Consider the following 16,317-nt stretch of genomic DNA (forward strand, 5'->3'; position numbering starts at 1 on the left):
TTCCTCATTTACACTTCTTTTAAAGCCCTCAGAACCACGCCCATGACTGCCATTTTTAATCCATTCACTAGGCACAGTCCTCAGAATCTAATCACCTCTTCAAGACCCCACCTGTCAATTACCATAATAGGATTTCCCACCATCTTAACAATCACAGTGGGGATAAAGCTACTAATACATCAGACTTGGGGTACACAATCCATGTCAGATGGAGATATTCATTTGACTTTTAAAGTGTTAATTGTGGCTTTTTCTTGCAACTGGCTGGCATGAGGAACCAAACACTTGACCTTGGTGTTACAAGGCCACACTCTGATCAGCTGAGCTAACTGGCCAGCCTGGAAGTGCTTATCATACATGGAAGGAGGATTTCTGACTATGGAGCTGTAGCATTGGTGATGTGCTCAAAACAGCCTAGTGGTGGGCAGGGGGCTGTGCTTGACTTTTACTGAATGGTAAGCATTTTATGGAGGTATTGACTTGAAGTCTTCATCACTGAGAATAATTTGGCCACATCTCAGCTGACAAAACGCTCACATTAGGGTTTTGGAAGCAAAGTTAGTACTTTGCACTGAGCAGTCATGTTTTCCTCTGTATCTCAGTGGGATCCAAATTTAAAAGAATGTTTTACTCTCTTCTGGTAGCCTTAGAAATTCTTCCTTATAAGGATGTGCTAGTGTTCATTTTTCTCAGTTATCTCCAAACCCAAAAGTCTTTCCCTCCAATACCCTCTTTGAATTTTATTTCCAGACACTACCCAAGATGAAATCAAATTTCCCTGTAACTAGGCAACCCTGAACATCAGGCTAAAAAGGAAGCCAGCTCCCCCAGCCACCCCAAGTCTCCCCAGACCTGTGTTTAATGCGAGGGAAGCAGATGTCCAAATGATTGTGGGGTAGGAGACCAGGTGGTGTCTTCAAACCCACAAATTCCAGTTCTAAAACAGCTCCAAGTGGTTTATGTTCCTTTCCTCAGCTTCATGAAACACTATTCAATCTCTTGGGAGCAAAACAAATTGATCTATATTTATAAGGAACAAATGGCTGGAATGATTAGCAGTGTCTCATCTATTTCATATTGGAGTTCGATGTCTTTCCACTGGGTTCTGAATTCTCTGAGAGCAAAGAACATCTTTCTTTTCTAGCACAGGTCCTTACCCATAGCAGGCATTCGGGAAACAGTAACAATAATATCTAACATTTACATGGCACTTACCATGTGTCAGGCACTGTTCTAAGCACCTTGCATATATTTACTCATATGATCCTCATAACAACCCTATTATCTCTATTTTATAGAGAAGGAAACTGAAGCACAGAGAGGTTAAGTAACTTCCCCAGAGCCACACAAATCACAAGTAGCAGAACCTGGCTTCAGCCCCTGGTAGCCCAACTCTAAAATCTACATTTTTTGCCACTGTACCAGTGGTTCCCAACTTGCCTGCACATAAGAGTCACCTGGAGAGCTTTAAAAATACACCCCAGATTTTGTGACTTAATTGGTCTTGGATGTGGCCCGGGCTTTAGAATTTTAAAAAATCCCCCAGTAATTCTAATGTGCAGACAAGTGTTCAGAACCACTGCATTGTACTATCCTGCTCATTCCCCAGCAAATGTTTGCTCAATGTAGTTGGTTTGCTCCATGTGGAACTGATTTCAGGAATATAGACAAGAGAGCCTAGGAGAAAAAAAATCCTCCCTCTGGCAATAGCAAATTATTTGAGTGCAGCTGATTGTAATTCCAATAGAGTATGTGCTAAGAGCATGGGTCTGGAGTCAGACATTCCTGGATCCAGATTCTAAATTGGTTGGTTATGAGTTGCAGGTAGCAGAGTCTGATGAGGTACTCCCTAGCTCCAATTTCCTTCCTTCCTGGGCACATAGCTGGATTTCACTACCCAGGTTCCCTTGGACTGGGCTGTGACAGGATTCTGACCCGTAGAACATAGGCAAAAGTGATGTTTGCCTCTCCTGGGGCTGGCCATAAAAGCAGTCCTCCTCCCTATCACCTGCAGAGGTCCCAGCTGAGGATATGGGGGCTCCAGGGAATGCAGAGCTACAAGATGGAAGGAGCCTGGGTTCCTCCCCTACTGCTTGAAGGAAAGCTGCCAGGTATTCAAGAGCCAGACTGGACTTTATGTAAATGAGAAACTTCTCTTTTTTAAAGCTGCTGAGATTTGGGGGTTTAGCTGTCATTACTGACTAGTGTTCCTTAACAAGTACTAAATATGGTTTGGGATGGGTCACATATCCGAAGGCTCAGTTTTGTCACTGTAAGGGAAAATGAAATGGATAAATGGTCAGGATCCTTCAGGGGTTTGGAATCTTGCCGAGCATTTGCTGTAAACATAACTGAGCATGTGCACCCAGGTGTTCCTTGGTTATTGTCTAATGTAATTGTGCATGTGCACCCAGGTGTTCTTTGGTTGTCTGACTCCACCCAAGTGTTCCCGGGGTTATCAGACTTAAGTATAAATGATGAGTAGCTCTGATCCACAGTGCCCCCTGCCCCTGGGATGCCCGGGGGTGGGGGGTGCACAGGGAAGCTGCTACTGCTGCTGGAGGCTGTGACTGAAGGCTGTTGTTGCCAGAGCCCCTGGGATGCTCCGGGAGGCCACTGCTGCTACTGTGGATCTGCTGAAGGCTGCTGTAAGCTGCTGCTGCTGCTGAGGAAGCTGAGGACTGAGCTTGTGTCGTCAGCCAACGGCTCCTGGGGTCTTTTCCCAATTACCTAGCTCACGACCTGTATGTGAGGGGGTCTGGTGACCCAGCCGGCATAAGAGAGGACTGGTGACCCAGTTTGCCTATGAGGGGTCTGTGACCCAGTCTGTACAATGGGTTTGAAGGGTCTGTGGGCCCTAGCCTGACGGTCACCTGCAGAATGAAGATACACATGCAAATGAGACAATGCATGAGTGCTGGAGGTCTTCACTGCCCCTCCACAGTCCCTCTCCCTTCTCTTCTGCCCTCCCCTGCACTCCGCACCAGGAGGCTGGGCCCTATGGACAGGACATGAGTGGGTTTGACCTATGGGAGGCTCCACAGGAGATGTGAGGGTAGGAGAGTGAGAGTGGAGATTTATCCCTCTGGCTACTTCACCTGCCTAGGGCCATAGCTCCTGTCAGGAGCCCCTGCTTCTGCTGCAGCTTTGTGAATCCCCTCTCCCTTGGTCCCTTCAGTCCTGTGGTGGGTGGGTCTCAGCGGTATTTCAATCTCAGGAGATGGGATGGGGAAGGAGGAGAGACACCCTGTTCCCAGAGAGCCATTGCCTCACTTGTCTGAGGCCCAGGACAGGCCCAAAGATGAACGTGGACTAGAGGAGAGGTACCAAATCTCTACTTGGCCCGGAGTCCACCCATGAGGTGCCTATGGGTTTCCCTCACCATACCCAGCCCGTGCTCTGTAAACAATTCCTTCCCTATGGCTGCCCGTCGCCCCTAGGGGCTGCATTTCCTGCCAGGGCCCTGCTTGATACTGAACGTGTTGAGTGCTGTGCAGTTGTCACTTAGTAAATGTTCAACAAATGTTGAACTTTTATTTCACGTATACTCATATTTAAAAATTGTTACTAGTATTGCTAAAACCAAGAAAAAGTGAAATTACATTGAATAAAGGACATCTTTAAGTACTAACCATGCGATCTTGGGCAAATAACTTCCCCTCTCTGGGCTTCAGTTTCCTCAACTGCAAAGTGACTATATGGGACTAAATGACCACTAAAGTTCATGAGTTCATTCATTCATTCACCATTCACTGACTCCTTACTCTGGGCAAAGCAATGTATATATATACAGTTATGATGAGGGCCTTCTTTGGGGGTGGCTTTACACAAAGTTTAAAAAGAAAAAAGAAAGAGGGTTACGCCACAATGAAGAATAAAGAGGTAGGTAGGGCGGCAGGGCCTGTCTGGAAATGGAAACCTTTAAGCTGAGATGTAGAGGAGCCCGGCAGAGCATCCAGACTCTAAGAAAGGGATTCGGACAGCTGCTAAGGCACTTGTGCTCTCCACAGGCTGCACATGACTTTCCCCAGGACAGCTTTCAGCCCAGTGGTTTTTAAGAGGGGGTTTTGCCCCCCAGGTGACATTCAGCCATGTCTGGAGACATCTTTGGTTTTCACGGTTGGGGGAGGGAAGTTTGCTGCTGGCATCTAGTTAGTGGAGGACAGGGATGCTGCTAAGCATTCTATAACGCACAGAACAGTCCCATTCAACAAAGAATTATCCTGCCCCAGACGTCAAGTGCGGAGGTGGAGAGACCCTGTTTTACCCCTCTCTCAGATTTTGATTTATTAGTGTTGAGCGGGGCCTGAGCTTCAGAATCTAAAGAAGGAAATTCACCAGGTGGCTCTAGCCCCTTGCTCATTGGCACACGGCAGAACTGACCAAGCAGTGACTGGGGCACAGCCAGGAGAGGGCAGAGGGGCTGGGGATGCAGGTGTGAAGACCAAGCAAGCTGTTTTTGGCTCAAAGATCTTGGGCCTTTAACGTCAATCTTCTAGTACAATTCCTTACTTAGTTTCCTAATTAGTGAAGTTTCCACTACATTAGACAGCTGCTCAAGTTGCTCTTCAATGAAGTACTGGAAAGAGCATGAGGTTGGGAGTCAAACCATGTGAACCTGAGCAAGCCTCTTGACTTCTCTGAACTCGTCTCCTCATCTGGAAAAGAGACTGTAGTAACTACCTCTCAGGGAGCTATGAGATTATGTAAAGAATACACTAGAATACCTGGCACACAATAAGCACCTCACAAATGTCCCCTTCCCTCTCTTTCACAAGAGCCGTGTGTGAATTGACTTGTCATTTTCCCCTGATTGTTCAAGGTGGGCGGTTATGTGACATGTGTCACATCGAAACCTCTTTTAAAGTCATTTGTCTTTTAAAATACGTAAGTTTTTAATATATTCCTTTTATAAGTAAAATATTCCTCCAAATAGAACAGATTTATCAAGTATTTATCTAGGTCCATAAGACCAAAACTACAAGATGTACTTGCCACAAGTCCACACTGTTGGGATAAAATAACTAATATAGTGGATTAATATCCAAAAGGGGAGAAGTGGCAAATTTTAACATTATATACCCCACATATCTCAAAAACTGGTGGCAGATAGATACAAGATTTGCACTCAGAAATACCAGGATCATAGGAACATCATTTCCAAATAAGAGTGTCTGTCATAGACCTACCCCCCCACCTCAAAAAGTATTTTATACAGGCTTTAGGAACAGTTTTTGGCAAAAGACAATAGTATTTAAAGCAAAATCCAAAGAGCAAATATTTTAATTTCTTTCAAGAGTATTCTTAATTTTATAATATTTTAAATAGTCACACTAACAAGTTACATTGCCACAAAAATACTTGTACAGCATCAGTATTCTTGAAGTATTCACATCTATAGTTATAATTAGGAAACTTAGCAATGACAGTCAATGTACACAAAAATTTTCTTTTACTCGTGGTGAGTTAAACTCAGTGTCTAGAATAAGTAAGGCTGGGATCAACATCTTGTACAGCATCAGTATTCTTGAAGTATTCACATCTATAGTTATGATAATTAGGAAACTTAGTGATGACAGTCAATGTACACAAAATTTTTCTTTTACTCGTGGTGAGTTAAACTCAGTGTCTAGAATAAGTAAGGCTGGGATCAACATAAAAACTGAACTTGACGCCCCTAACAAATTTCTCAATGAAAAAGCAAACAGTCCTGTGGGACCAACAAGTTATACTCAAACAATGCAAGACAAATCCAATTAGAAATTGGAAGCTGCCATTTCATACATACAAAACACATGTGAAACAGCAAAGTAAACATTTTAAAGGGAGGGGCTGCTATTTCAACCACCAGGGATATCAGAATGTGGTCAAGCCAGCTGATATCACATTTACAATCTCTTGAAATACAGCAGACAGCACTCTGGTGTGTACTATAAAGCAACATGCTTGAAACCAAGGGGCCAGTGTTGTAGGAGGCCAAAATAACCTCTAACACCTACATTTACAAAAACTGCTGACATTTCAAAATACGAATTGTTGAAACAAATTCTCATCCCAAAAGAAGCCTATCATAGTAGTTGTGTTTGAATGCTTTTTCTATCTGATTTGCAGACACTATGATGAAAACAATTCTGAGTAAAACTGGCTGACTTGCAACTGTGCATGTAAGGTCTATTAAAGGATCCTGAAAATGTTGAAATAAATGTAAGTTGACATGAAAACACTACGTTTTTCTTATATGAAAAGAGTGACTATATCTTCCAGTAAACAAAAATAAGATTCCCCGATAATGAAAAAGAAATCTTTTTATCCTTCATTATCTATACTATACAAATGATCTTCCTTTTAATCGAAGACTCAAAAATTTGTATCTGGTTTATTCTATTTGATATGAATTGGTATGTCCACTTGATGCATTTGCAAATACAAAACAATATCACTTTGTGTTTGGACAGTCCCTTACTTTCAAGGAACTTAAAGGACTTTATGGACTTCTCTCTGATGTCCTAAGTGTAGGTCAAGAGAAGTAAAGGAAAAAAGGTAAGGGGTGCTCCTCATAGCCCTGCCACACGTCCCGCCCCCGGGTCTGAGGAATTACACTCAGTGCAGGTGTAAGCAAACTGAAGCAAAGTTGAGTGATTTTTCTTGTCATGCTTTTTACATATGTAAAATTTAAGACAAAATCCTGAAACCATTTAGTGCAAGTGTGGATTCCTCATTTGAAATCACTACTTTAAATTTCAACTCTGACTGCTGTCCCTCCACTCTGGTGAGTACACACAGTGCAAAGGACACAAATCAAAGGACACCTGAAGGGGGCACACCGCCCTTGGACATATAGCCTCTGCAGGGGCAGACGTAGTTGTTTGGACTTTTTTGAAACTGAACGAAAGCCACCAAACTTACAAAACAGTTTTTAAAGGAGATGGTTAAAAAGTAATTCCCTCAAAGCCATAAATATTTCAATAGCATCTAAAAGTGACATATAGCAGAAGACAAGAAACACAGGTTTTTAGTATTTTGCCATCTTAGGCACACTGCTTCATGGAAAGGTTATTTTTTCTTAAACTGAGTTTTGCATTATAAAAATATTGATGTCAAATATATGTACTTAAGTGGAAATCCAATTTGTACCCAACATTCATTAAAATGAAAGTCTACTGCTATGATATCAAGAAGAAACATTGTGTTTTATCTATCTTAAATGCAAATGTTCAGTGGACTTTTTTCTTGTAAATTACAGCAAGCTGAGGACAGACAGAAAGGGAAAATTGGGGGTTCCAAATCAGCCCCATTTGAGAAGACAATGCCATGGCCTTCTCTGCCTTTCTACTTGTGATGTACAGTGGTCTTAATGTGGTGATAGCACTGTGAGGTTCTGAAACTTGCTGACAGATCTGGATCAAGCTTGCTTACCTGGACTCCTTGGACTGACAACTATAAGGACTCAGCAGAGCAACAAGAAGATATGTGCAGTCTGCTTGGGTCAGAGGGATCACAGAACTCAACCACGCAGGCACTGTGACAGTGCAGAAATGGATTGTTCTAAAGTAGCACACAGCTGCTCCATGTGGGACGTGTGTACCAGTCTGAGGCGTCATAGGCCTGGGCCACTGTACTGAGCATTATTTCACATACCATCATACCATCATTCACACACACGCATGCATGGCCTCATCATCCAAAAATGCCCACTGGACTTTGTCATAAGAAACCCCTTTGTTTACAGAGAGGGACATGGAGGCTTAGAGAGGTTAAGTCTTGGCCAAGTTGTCCACTTGGTAAGTTGCAGATATGGCAACCCAAGGATCCTGTACAACATTCTTTTTACTATGTCAAAAAGACAAAAGTTTGAAAAGACACTTTTAAAAAAATTAAGTATACCTAATAGTGTAGAAGTGTTCAAATATAGATAGGTCCTCTACAAACATGTCAAGTAAAGAGCATCTTGGCTAATCTGACAATGAATAGACCCTTGAGACAATCTTTCTGAGGCACAAGGTTTTGTTACCAAATGATGATTCTGTCAGCAGCAGGTGCAGGAGGACAAAACAGAGAAAGAACTATGAAAATTACATTATAAAGATATGTGTTTAAATGGGATTTAGAAAATTTGTTAAAAGGGTCTATTTATGACTCAGAACGCAAGAGAAAGATAAATTATTTATTTCTATACTACATCTAGTTGAACTTAAGTATAACTATAGAAAGTATATTTAAAAGTTAAAGAGATTTAAAATTCTTAAGTTATATCAAGTGTTTTTCAGTTTGATTAATCATAACCAGTATCATACATAGCATGAAGAATACTGGGGTTGATGGGCAGGGTGGTCAGAATGTGCCCCAGAAGCAGGATGAGCCTGTTATAACCTGTTAGCGTTTAGTCAGGATCACACGCTATATGGACCCCATTTAATAGGGACAGAGTAACAAATGGTTCCATGATGCTTAAACAGGTGGTTCCTCTGAGCAATGCCTTTTAAAATTTTCCAGCAATAAAAAGGAAATAAAATAACAATTAAATTGGATACTATATAACACTATGTTTATAAATTTTAAACATTTGGATTTTTGGTTTACATTGCTTTTCCTGCTTTAATTTCCTATAAAATTTAAAGAATGAAACTGATTTAACTTCATTTCTAAACCCCAAATTGACATGCAGTTCTGAAATCCAAATTTACCTCAATGATATTCCCCCTACTTTAAAAAATGAGAAGTCATAACACACAACTTTAAACAGCAGATGAATACAAAACTCCACATTTTCTTTCTGCTAATCTAAAGTCTGGGATTGAGAACAATTTCCCTCTTCTCCTAGATAATGATTTACTTGATATTAACCAAAATCGATTTTGAGGAAGTGTTCCAAAATATCTTGGGGTAAATCATAGTATTGCACCTATGAATATGCTCTAAGAAAAGCAAAATATTCATGGAAGCATTAAACAATTGTACCTTTAAATAAAAATACTTTATTCATTCCTGTCAGATTATCAAAATGTACATTGTTAACCAAGTAAAAATGGTACTTTGAAATAGCTGACTAGGGCATATCTGGAGGACTTCTGGTTAATTTTAAAAGAATAAAAACCACTTCCAATCTCTCTTTCCACACATTCCTAACTAGCTTGCACTATACCTGCTTAAAATCAAACATATAAACAACCAAATGGGCCCCAGTTCATGAGAGAATGCACACTTTCATTTACACTTACAATAAAGGAAACTATTACATTTGGGTTACCTTCTTTTGCCAAAAACTTTCAAATGATTTTACTCCTCTTTATATTTTGTGTAACTTTGTAAATTACATAAAGAATATAGCACATAACTTGTATTAATCCAAAGCGCACGCACACGCACGCGCGCACACACACACACACACACACACACACAGAGGATAAAGTGCAACACCACAGAACACGTCTGCAACATTCACTTTCCCAAACCCCCACAGGAGGATGTTCTAGTAAATGGAAATAGTGCTGTTCTCAAGTGCATGAACACTAAATCCAACAGAGTTGGCTAATATTTTCACACTGATATTTATATGGAAAATCCTACTTGCTTTGCTTCCCCAGTGGCTTGTTTCTCATTCTCAATGAAAGTTTTGAAGCTGTGATTCTTTTTAAACCTTGAGGAAAAACCAACTCCCCAGAATTACACAAATAGTGCTTTAAGAATGTTCAAATGTTTTTTGAGCACTCTACACTGTAGAAAGAGGTTTCCTATGATATCTCAGCTGTAACAAGGAGAATTATAGTTATTTTAATAAATACAAGCATTCCCCTAACTTGGCAACAAATGCTTTAAGGATTTTTGACCCCAGCCACCAAACATTAATGATATCTCAGCTGTAACAAGGAGAATTATAGTTATTTTAATAAATATAAGCATTCCCCTAACTTGGCAACAAATGCTTTAAGGATTTTTGACCCCAGCCACCAAACATTTCTACAGGCAAGTACTAAACTAGCCCTAAAATGTCAGAAGTTTTTGGTTGCATGTTGTCTTGATATCAAATTATTTAACTAAAAAATGCTTTTGTTCCTGAGATGAGCACAATAAAATTAAATGAGTTTCCGCTAAAGCTGCCAGTGGGACACTGGGCTCTTTGTAGCCACCCTCATTATCTTCATTAATTGTCATGTTGGAGACATCAGTCTTCCCCATGGCGCCATTTCTGTGATTCGTCTTGCCGAACATCTGGTCTAATTTGGTTTCTCATGCCACCTAGCACATTTGATGTGGCTTCTGTGGCAACAATCAGAGGTTTCACCACGGCCGGAGGAATCTGGCGCAGGACTTCACCCACGGCACCGGTTACCCCTCTGCTCTCGTGTTCTCGAGCTGCTGTCTCATAGATGGTCTGAGCTGTGTCTGTGATTCCCTGTGCAGAGGGTAGGAGGCAGGAGGAGAGAAGGAGAGTAAATTACTGGTCAGAAAACTCTAAAACTTATCCTTTAATACACTTTTAGAACAGTTAATCATTATGTTTGTAACTAAAAGAAAAAAATGCTTTTGAGAAAACCAGGATAATTATTTTTATGACAAAATTCTAATTTATAAGGGAAACAGGCAATTATTGTGATTTAGTATTTTATTATGACACTGATCTATGGAAAATGTAGCTACACTACAATTTCACATACGGAAGCTTACGGAAATATTTAATGATATAAAAGTAGCTTTTCTGGAACTATTAATCACTCCAGTTAAATCAAACTTAGCAAACAAAGCTTCTTGAATAAATATACCCACTAAAGGAATATGGTGATAGCTCCTTTGATTTAGTACAAGAAAACTTAATTCTACTAAGCTCTAGGAAATTATTTAATTTGTTTTAAATTACTGGCCATGTATTCAAAAAGATAACTGTGGAACATTCAATTATGATAAAAAGCTAAATAGAATATTTTATTGTATTAAACAGAGAAAAAATTATGAGAACATAAAGCAGGAACATGTTCAATAATTAGAGACAAAGCTTCTACATCATATTCCATCTTTCTTATAACTATATAACCTTAAGATAATCATAATTGCTAACTTTGAAGCTAAACATGTAGGTCAAGCCAATGCGGTAAAACTTCACATGACTTTCAAAACTCCACAATTTATCTAACTTAAAAATCTCTGGAGACAGGAAGCACAGTTCCACTGTGGCAGCTTCAATGATGGAAGAAATTCAATGATTTTCTCCAGGGAAATCAATGACATTGCCCTAATCCTGAACCTAATCATCCCTTTGGCAAGCTAACAAGAATATCATTTCACTCAGTGCAGCATGCAAAAACATGTAATACTATGGGCATAAAAATAAATAAATGAAATGAAGTTCAGAAAAACTAAAAAAAAAAAAAATGGAAGTGCTATTTTTAAAACGGACAGGGTACTTCAAAAAGTTTGTGGAAAAATAGAATTAAAAGATAATGCAAACCTTTCCACGAACTTTTCGAAGACCCCTCATATCTAGAAGATAATAGCCAATAAGAGAAACTGAGCACAGTAAAGAAAATGCTCACAATTTATACATTTCTCTGCATCATCTTCCTCCCCTCTGTGCCGGTCCCCCTCCCTATCCCACTAATAATAAACAGGTGTTAGTTTATTATAGAATAATGATTAACACCCCCAAGTTTGGAAACCACAGAAATAAATTCAAATTTCAGCTCCATCACTCAGCTGTGTGACCTTAGACGTCTTTAAACGGTAAATTAAAATACTGCCCACCTCCTTTGGTGACTGTTAGAATTAAATAAAATAATTCATCTAAAGAGCTTGACACATCTTGGAAGACAGCAATTGTCCAATAAATAATTCCTAGAGAACTACTGTAACCCTCACAACTACCTGACCACCACCAAACAGAATTATGAAAAGTAGGGCTTGGTAAACTTTTTCTGTGAATGGCCAGATAGTAGAAATTTGTGGGCCACACAGTCACTATCATATATTCTTCTTTGTTTTTGGTTTTTTTTCTACAATCCTTTAAAATTGACCTGCAGGCTAGTTTGTTGTTACTGATCTGAAGGATGAGCCTATCTGTGAAATATATGAGACATTTTCTCTTCATCTTTGACTTACATCTAAAGTGAGAAAGAAATATTTATCACCATTTAGAAACCTCTATTTAAAAAAATCTTTTTATTTGGAATTCAGATTCAGTCTAATCAAGCACACCCTACCATCTCGATCCCTGCTTACTATTCTCACCTCCCTTTCCTCATTCTTCCTATTGACAGTTTTAGAGAAAGAGAACTGAAGTTTAGACCCAATTACCCAGGTTCCAATCCTGGCTCCACTACAGAGATAAATAAAGCAAAGTATAAATAAGTGTTAAATCTAGATGAAGAGTCCATGGGCATTTGCTTCCATCATTCCTGGCATGCTTCTGGATGTAAAGAGGGAGATCAGTCTGTCCACCTAATCGCCATTCCTCGTGTGGCCCTATCAGTCACATCCTCGCCCTCTTCTCTCACTCATGCTGTTGGTGGCACCTTACGCCACTGGTAGCAGTTCTGATTTCACTCCCAGGGGTTTCTCGCACATAAATTAAAACCGTAAATGCTTTTAGGTGAAAGGTGGGAGAGCATGCAAACCGGTCCTGACGTGTCCACTCACGTCTTCACCTACCTCCTTCACAACACTGTAGGCCTTGGCCACTCCTTCCCTCAGGTCCACTGGCTGGTGGGCTAACCGGTGATGAGGAAACCTTTTGGTCTTCTTGGGCTCAATAGAAAGGGTAGTAGGAGACACCATGTCATATGCAGTCTCTGCTGCTGCCTGGATCATTTTTTCAGAAGAAAGAAATGAATTAGAAGAAAGTCTGGAGAGCTGGGCACCAACAGTGCACTTCCTGCAGGGAGTGAGGAAGAACAGCAGAAGGACTCACATGCCCTTTTTAAAATTTAGCCATGATCTCTTCATGCACATGTGGTGAAATAAATCCTCCACTAACTTTAATGGTTACAATTTACCTGAAATAGGCAAACAAATTTGACACTGTTTTCCACTGCTTTAGTCTGTTAATTATCTAACACTAGACAGCTAAGCAATAAAACAAGCATAATATTAAATCACTACAAATAAAATATCTACTCTCAACATTTTATATATTTCCACAATACTGTTTTAAAAACAACCCAATTGTTTTACAATGGCTCTTCTTCTTTGTATAGATTACAGCGGTCTAAGGAAAGATACCTGTATAGTTTGAACCATTCTGTTTGTGAGTTCTAGAGCAGCCATTGCTGTGGAGGTACCAAATGAAGCAGCGCCTCTCTGAAATCCCCTGACAATGCGGCCATCCTTCCGGTACTGCTCTATTGGTAACCAGACCAAGTCCTTCAGGCCTTGCACTAGAAGAGACAACACACAGAAATCAATTCAAGTGCTGGAATTCAGACCTCTGCCACCATCCTCATTCCAACCCTGAGGTTTCTAACTCCTGAAACTGGAGGCAAAGTTTTGTGTGAGTACACATGCAGATTTTCTAGAAAGATGGTCCTCACATAGACTCTCAAAGGCATCTATAACCCCCAAAGGGTTAAGAATCACTGATAAGGCAAAATAAATGACCTTTTGATTAAAGAAAAGAAAACTCACCTAATTGTACTAGTGAATGCATAGGCCCAACACCTCCCAGGATTCCTGGTAGCTGGTTCTTCTTAATGTCATTAAGCCATTCAGTGATTGCATATGAGAATAATTTATCAACACCTAGCAAACTAGAGCAAATAACTATTAGTATATAGAATGGAGAAATAAATTTATAGATCTAGATAAATTTGGTGTTTTTGGTTTTTTTTTAAGACAAAAGAAAATTCACAAATTACAAGGATAAGATAGTTTAGATGCTCCCCAAACGGCAAAACATTTTTTAAATTTATAAATCCAATTATAATGTTAATAATTTCTACAAGGCTTAGGTAGTATGTAGTGTGTTTTCTCCACTGTTCTTATTTCTTGAACATCTAAGGCTCTGCATAGGATTAATCCAAATGTTACTAAGAACTGCAATCCTGTGACTTCCTGTCTTTTCACTGAATAAGCTAATTTATAACTTTAGAAAATTATTAAAAATATCCAAAACTGTAGCTATTTTTGAAAAATACTACTCTGTTCAAGTTACTTCTATTTCCTCAGAATAAAAATTAGCACCTAATCATTAAGGGTCCTCTAAAAACAACCTCTCTGCAGATAATACTGTAAATTTAAATTATGTATTCTTGCTAAAAATCTCAGTTTTTAATTTGTTGTAAACTAATTTTGGTAACTTCACCTTCAAGCTTCATATAATAAATCAACTTACCCATGCCGATAGAAAAGCCTCTTCAGCTTTAGTTCAGAGCAGTTTAATTGAGCCAGACCAATCAAAATCCCGGCTAATGTACCCTTTAAAATTAAAAAAGTCCAGATTAGTCTGTAATTTAAGGAGACACTCAACATTTAAAATAGTTGTTATTTTGAAAGCAAAGCAATATTTATTAATAACACTAAAACAAAATATTTACAGCAAAAATATGTATATTTTATAACATGTATGACCCAAGATATATCGAATTTTACTCATGGTACTTAAGTAAATTATATTTAATTTACTTTAAAAACAATTAATTTTAAAAACCTTGTACTTCATTTCAAACATGTATATAAACTATGACAGAACAAACTTCTAAAAAACTGAGTTCATAAGAAAAACAAATGAGATAATTTTGTAGAGTATATTTGAGCAGTTTCCAAACCTGATCCATTGATAAGTGTTTGCCATGATAATCAAGTCGAATAGGAACTTCTGATGTGAATCTAAATTCTCTGAAAATAAAGAGAGTAGTTATTTATATTTAAAGTTACTAATAGTTAAAATTAGATATAAATGAATTTGCTCAGTTGGAGAATAAAAACAAAACCACAAAAATACTTGTAATGTTAAGTATCTTAGGGCTTAAATGAAAGAGAATGTTTTTTAGCTCTACCTTGTTTTAAGGTAATATAACAACTAACAGATGTTAATCATCTTATAAATTGTATTTATTTTATTTAAATTTACTCACAAAAACCTTCCCCTAGTTTATAAAATAATGTTTATTCTTAGAAAAATTTATTCTGGTGGATATTCTCTGGTAGATATACAGAGAACAAATTAATAAAAGCAACTTCAAGATTAAATCAGATAATTTAATCATTAGCAAGAAGTAAGGTAATTATTTTAGCTCCACGGTGATACAGAGTCAGAAAATCTGGGCATGAATCCCAGGACCATCAGTTATATAAGATGCAATCGTGGGCAAGTAATTTAAACTCTCTAAGTCTCAATGTCTTCATCGGTAAATTTTTTAAATGCCACCTACACTGGTAAATTTTAGTGAGAATTCTTGAAATTAATGCTTGTAAGTAGGATATTGACATACAAATACTGGAAATTGTGTGAAAATAAAAATATAATTATACACTGATGGTACACATCAAACAAAATGAGCTGGCTTCCTAAAGTGGACTGTAAACTGGATGTCTGGAACTTGAAACACTGTCTTAACCACAAAATTAATGTTGGTGGTTACATCCTAAGCCATCTCACAGAAGTCCTTAACCAACAATAAAAAGGAAATGCTGTATTCCATCAATTCCAAGTCAACCCTCACCTTCCCAATACTTGTCTCCATTTGGTTCTCTGGGCAATACCCTCTCAAGAACCCCCATGTCCTTTCCCACTCTTTTTTCCTCCATGGCACATATAACAGGACAAAACCATTTAGTTATTTGTAAGCTCAATTAAATAAGGATTTTTGTCTTTGTTCACTGTACCTAGACCAAAACCTGCATACATATGTAAGTGCTTAGTAAATATTTGTAGAATGAATAAATTTTTATGGAAGAGGAGAGAGATTACTATGACATCCCTGGAAAATGCACTGGATCTTCTGGATTTGGGATTATGAAGAACTGTGTTCTAGTCCTGGTTAGGCCACTAATTGCGTGGTCTTGAGCAAGTCAGCTCACCTCTCTCTGAGCATTAACTTCCTTATCTGTAAGGTGAGTAATTTGGACTTTATCACTGATTACCACCCCAGGGGCTTGGACCCTCTAGGAGCTTTTAAAAGTAGAAATGGAAATCTATTCTCAATATTTTAAGCTATTCTCAATATTTTAAGTAGTCTACTGAAAAAAATAAACATCTACCTAAGTAAGTAAGTAGGGTTAAAAAAAAAAGTATCATGGGCCGGCCCAGTGGCGCACTGCTACAGTGCGCCGCTTGGGAGCGCAGCGGCGCTCCCGCCGAGGGTTCGGATCCCACATACAGACCGGCCGCTA

At 38.9% G+C, this 16,317-nt stretch overlaps 1 protein-coding gene and 1 long non-coding RNA gene across 2 annotated transcripts in view; one reads left to right on the forward strand and one right to left on the reverse strand.

The window, feature by feature from the left end:
* Nucleotides 1–4,876: 4,876 nt before the first annotated feature.
* On the forward strand, nucleotides 4,877–9,093 carry LOC103605885. Its single transcript, XR_551822.1, has 2 exons — nucleotides 4,877–5,493; nucleotides 5,644–9,093. It is a non-coding gene; the product is annotated as an uncharacterized LOC103605885 (long non-coding RNA).
* Nucleotides 9,094–9,860: 767 nt separating this feature from the next.
* Nucleotides 9,861–16,317, reverse strand: part of ATG2B (autophagy related 2B) — a 64,729-nt gene continuing 58,272 nt past the window's right edge. Inside the window, 6 exon segments of the mRNA XM_008590487.1 lie at nucleotides 9,861–10,393; nucleotides 12,640–12,789; nucleotides 13,210–13,364; nucleotides 13,612–13,733; nucleotides 14,318–14,400; nucleotides 14,751–14,820. Of these exon segments, the coding sequence (XP_008588709.1) occupies nucleotides 10,163–10,393; nucleotides 12,640–12,789; nucleotides 13,210–13,364; nucleotides 13,612–13,733; nucleotides 14,318–14,400; nucleotides 14,751–14,820 (811 nt within the window). The 3' untranslated portion in view covers nucleotides 9,861–10,162.

This window comes from Galeopterus variegatus, unplaced genomic scaffold, assembly GCF_000696425.1.
Source record: "Galeopterus variegatus unplaced genomic scaffold, G_variegatus-3.0.2 Scaffold6147, whole genome shotgun sequence".
Lineage (NCBI taxonomy): Eukaryota > Metazoa > Chordata > Mammalia > Dermoptera > Cynocephalidae > Galeopterus > Galeopterus variegatus.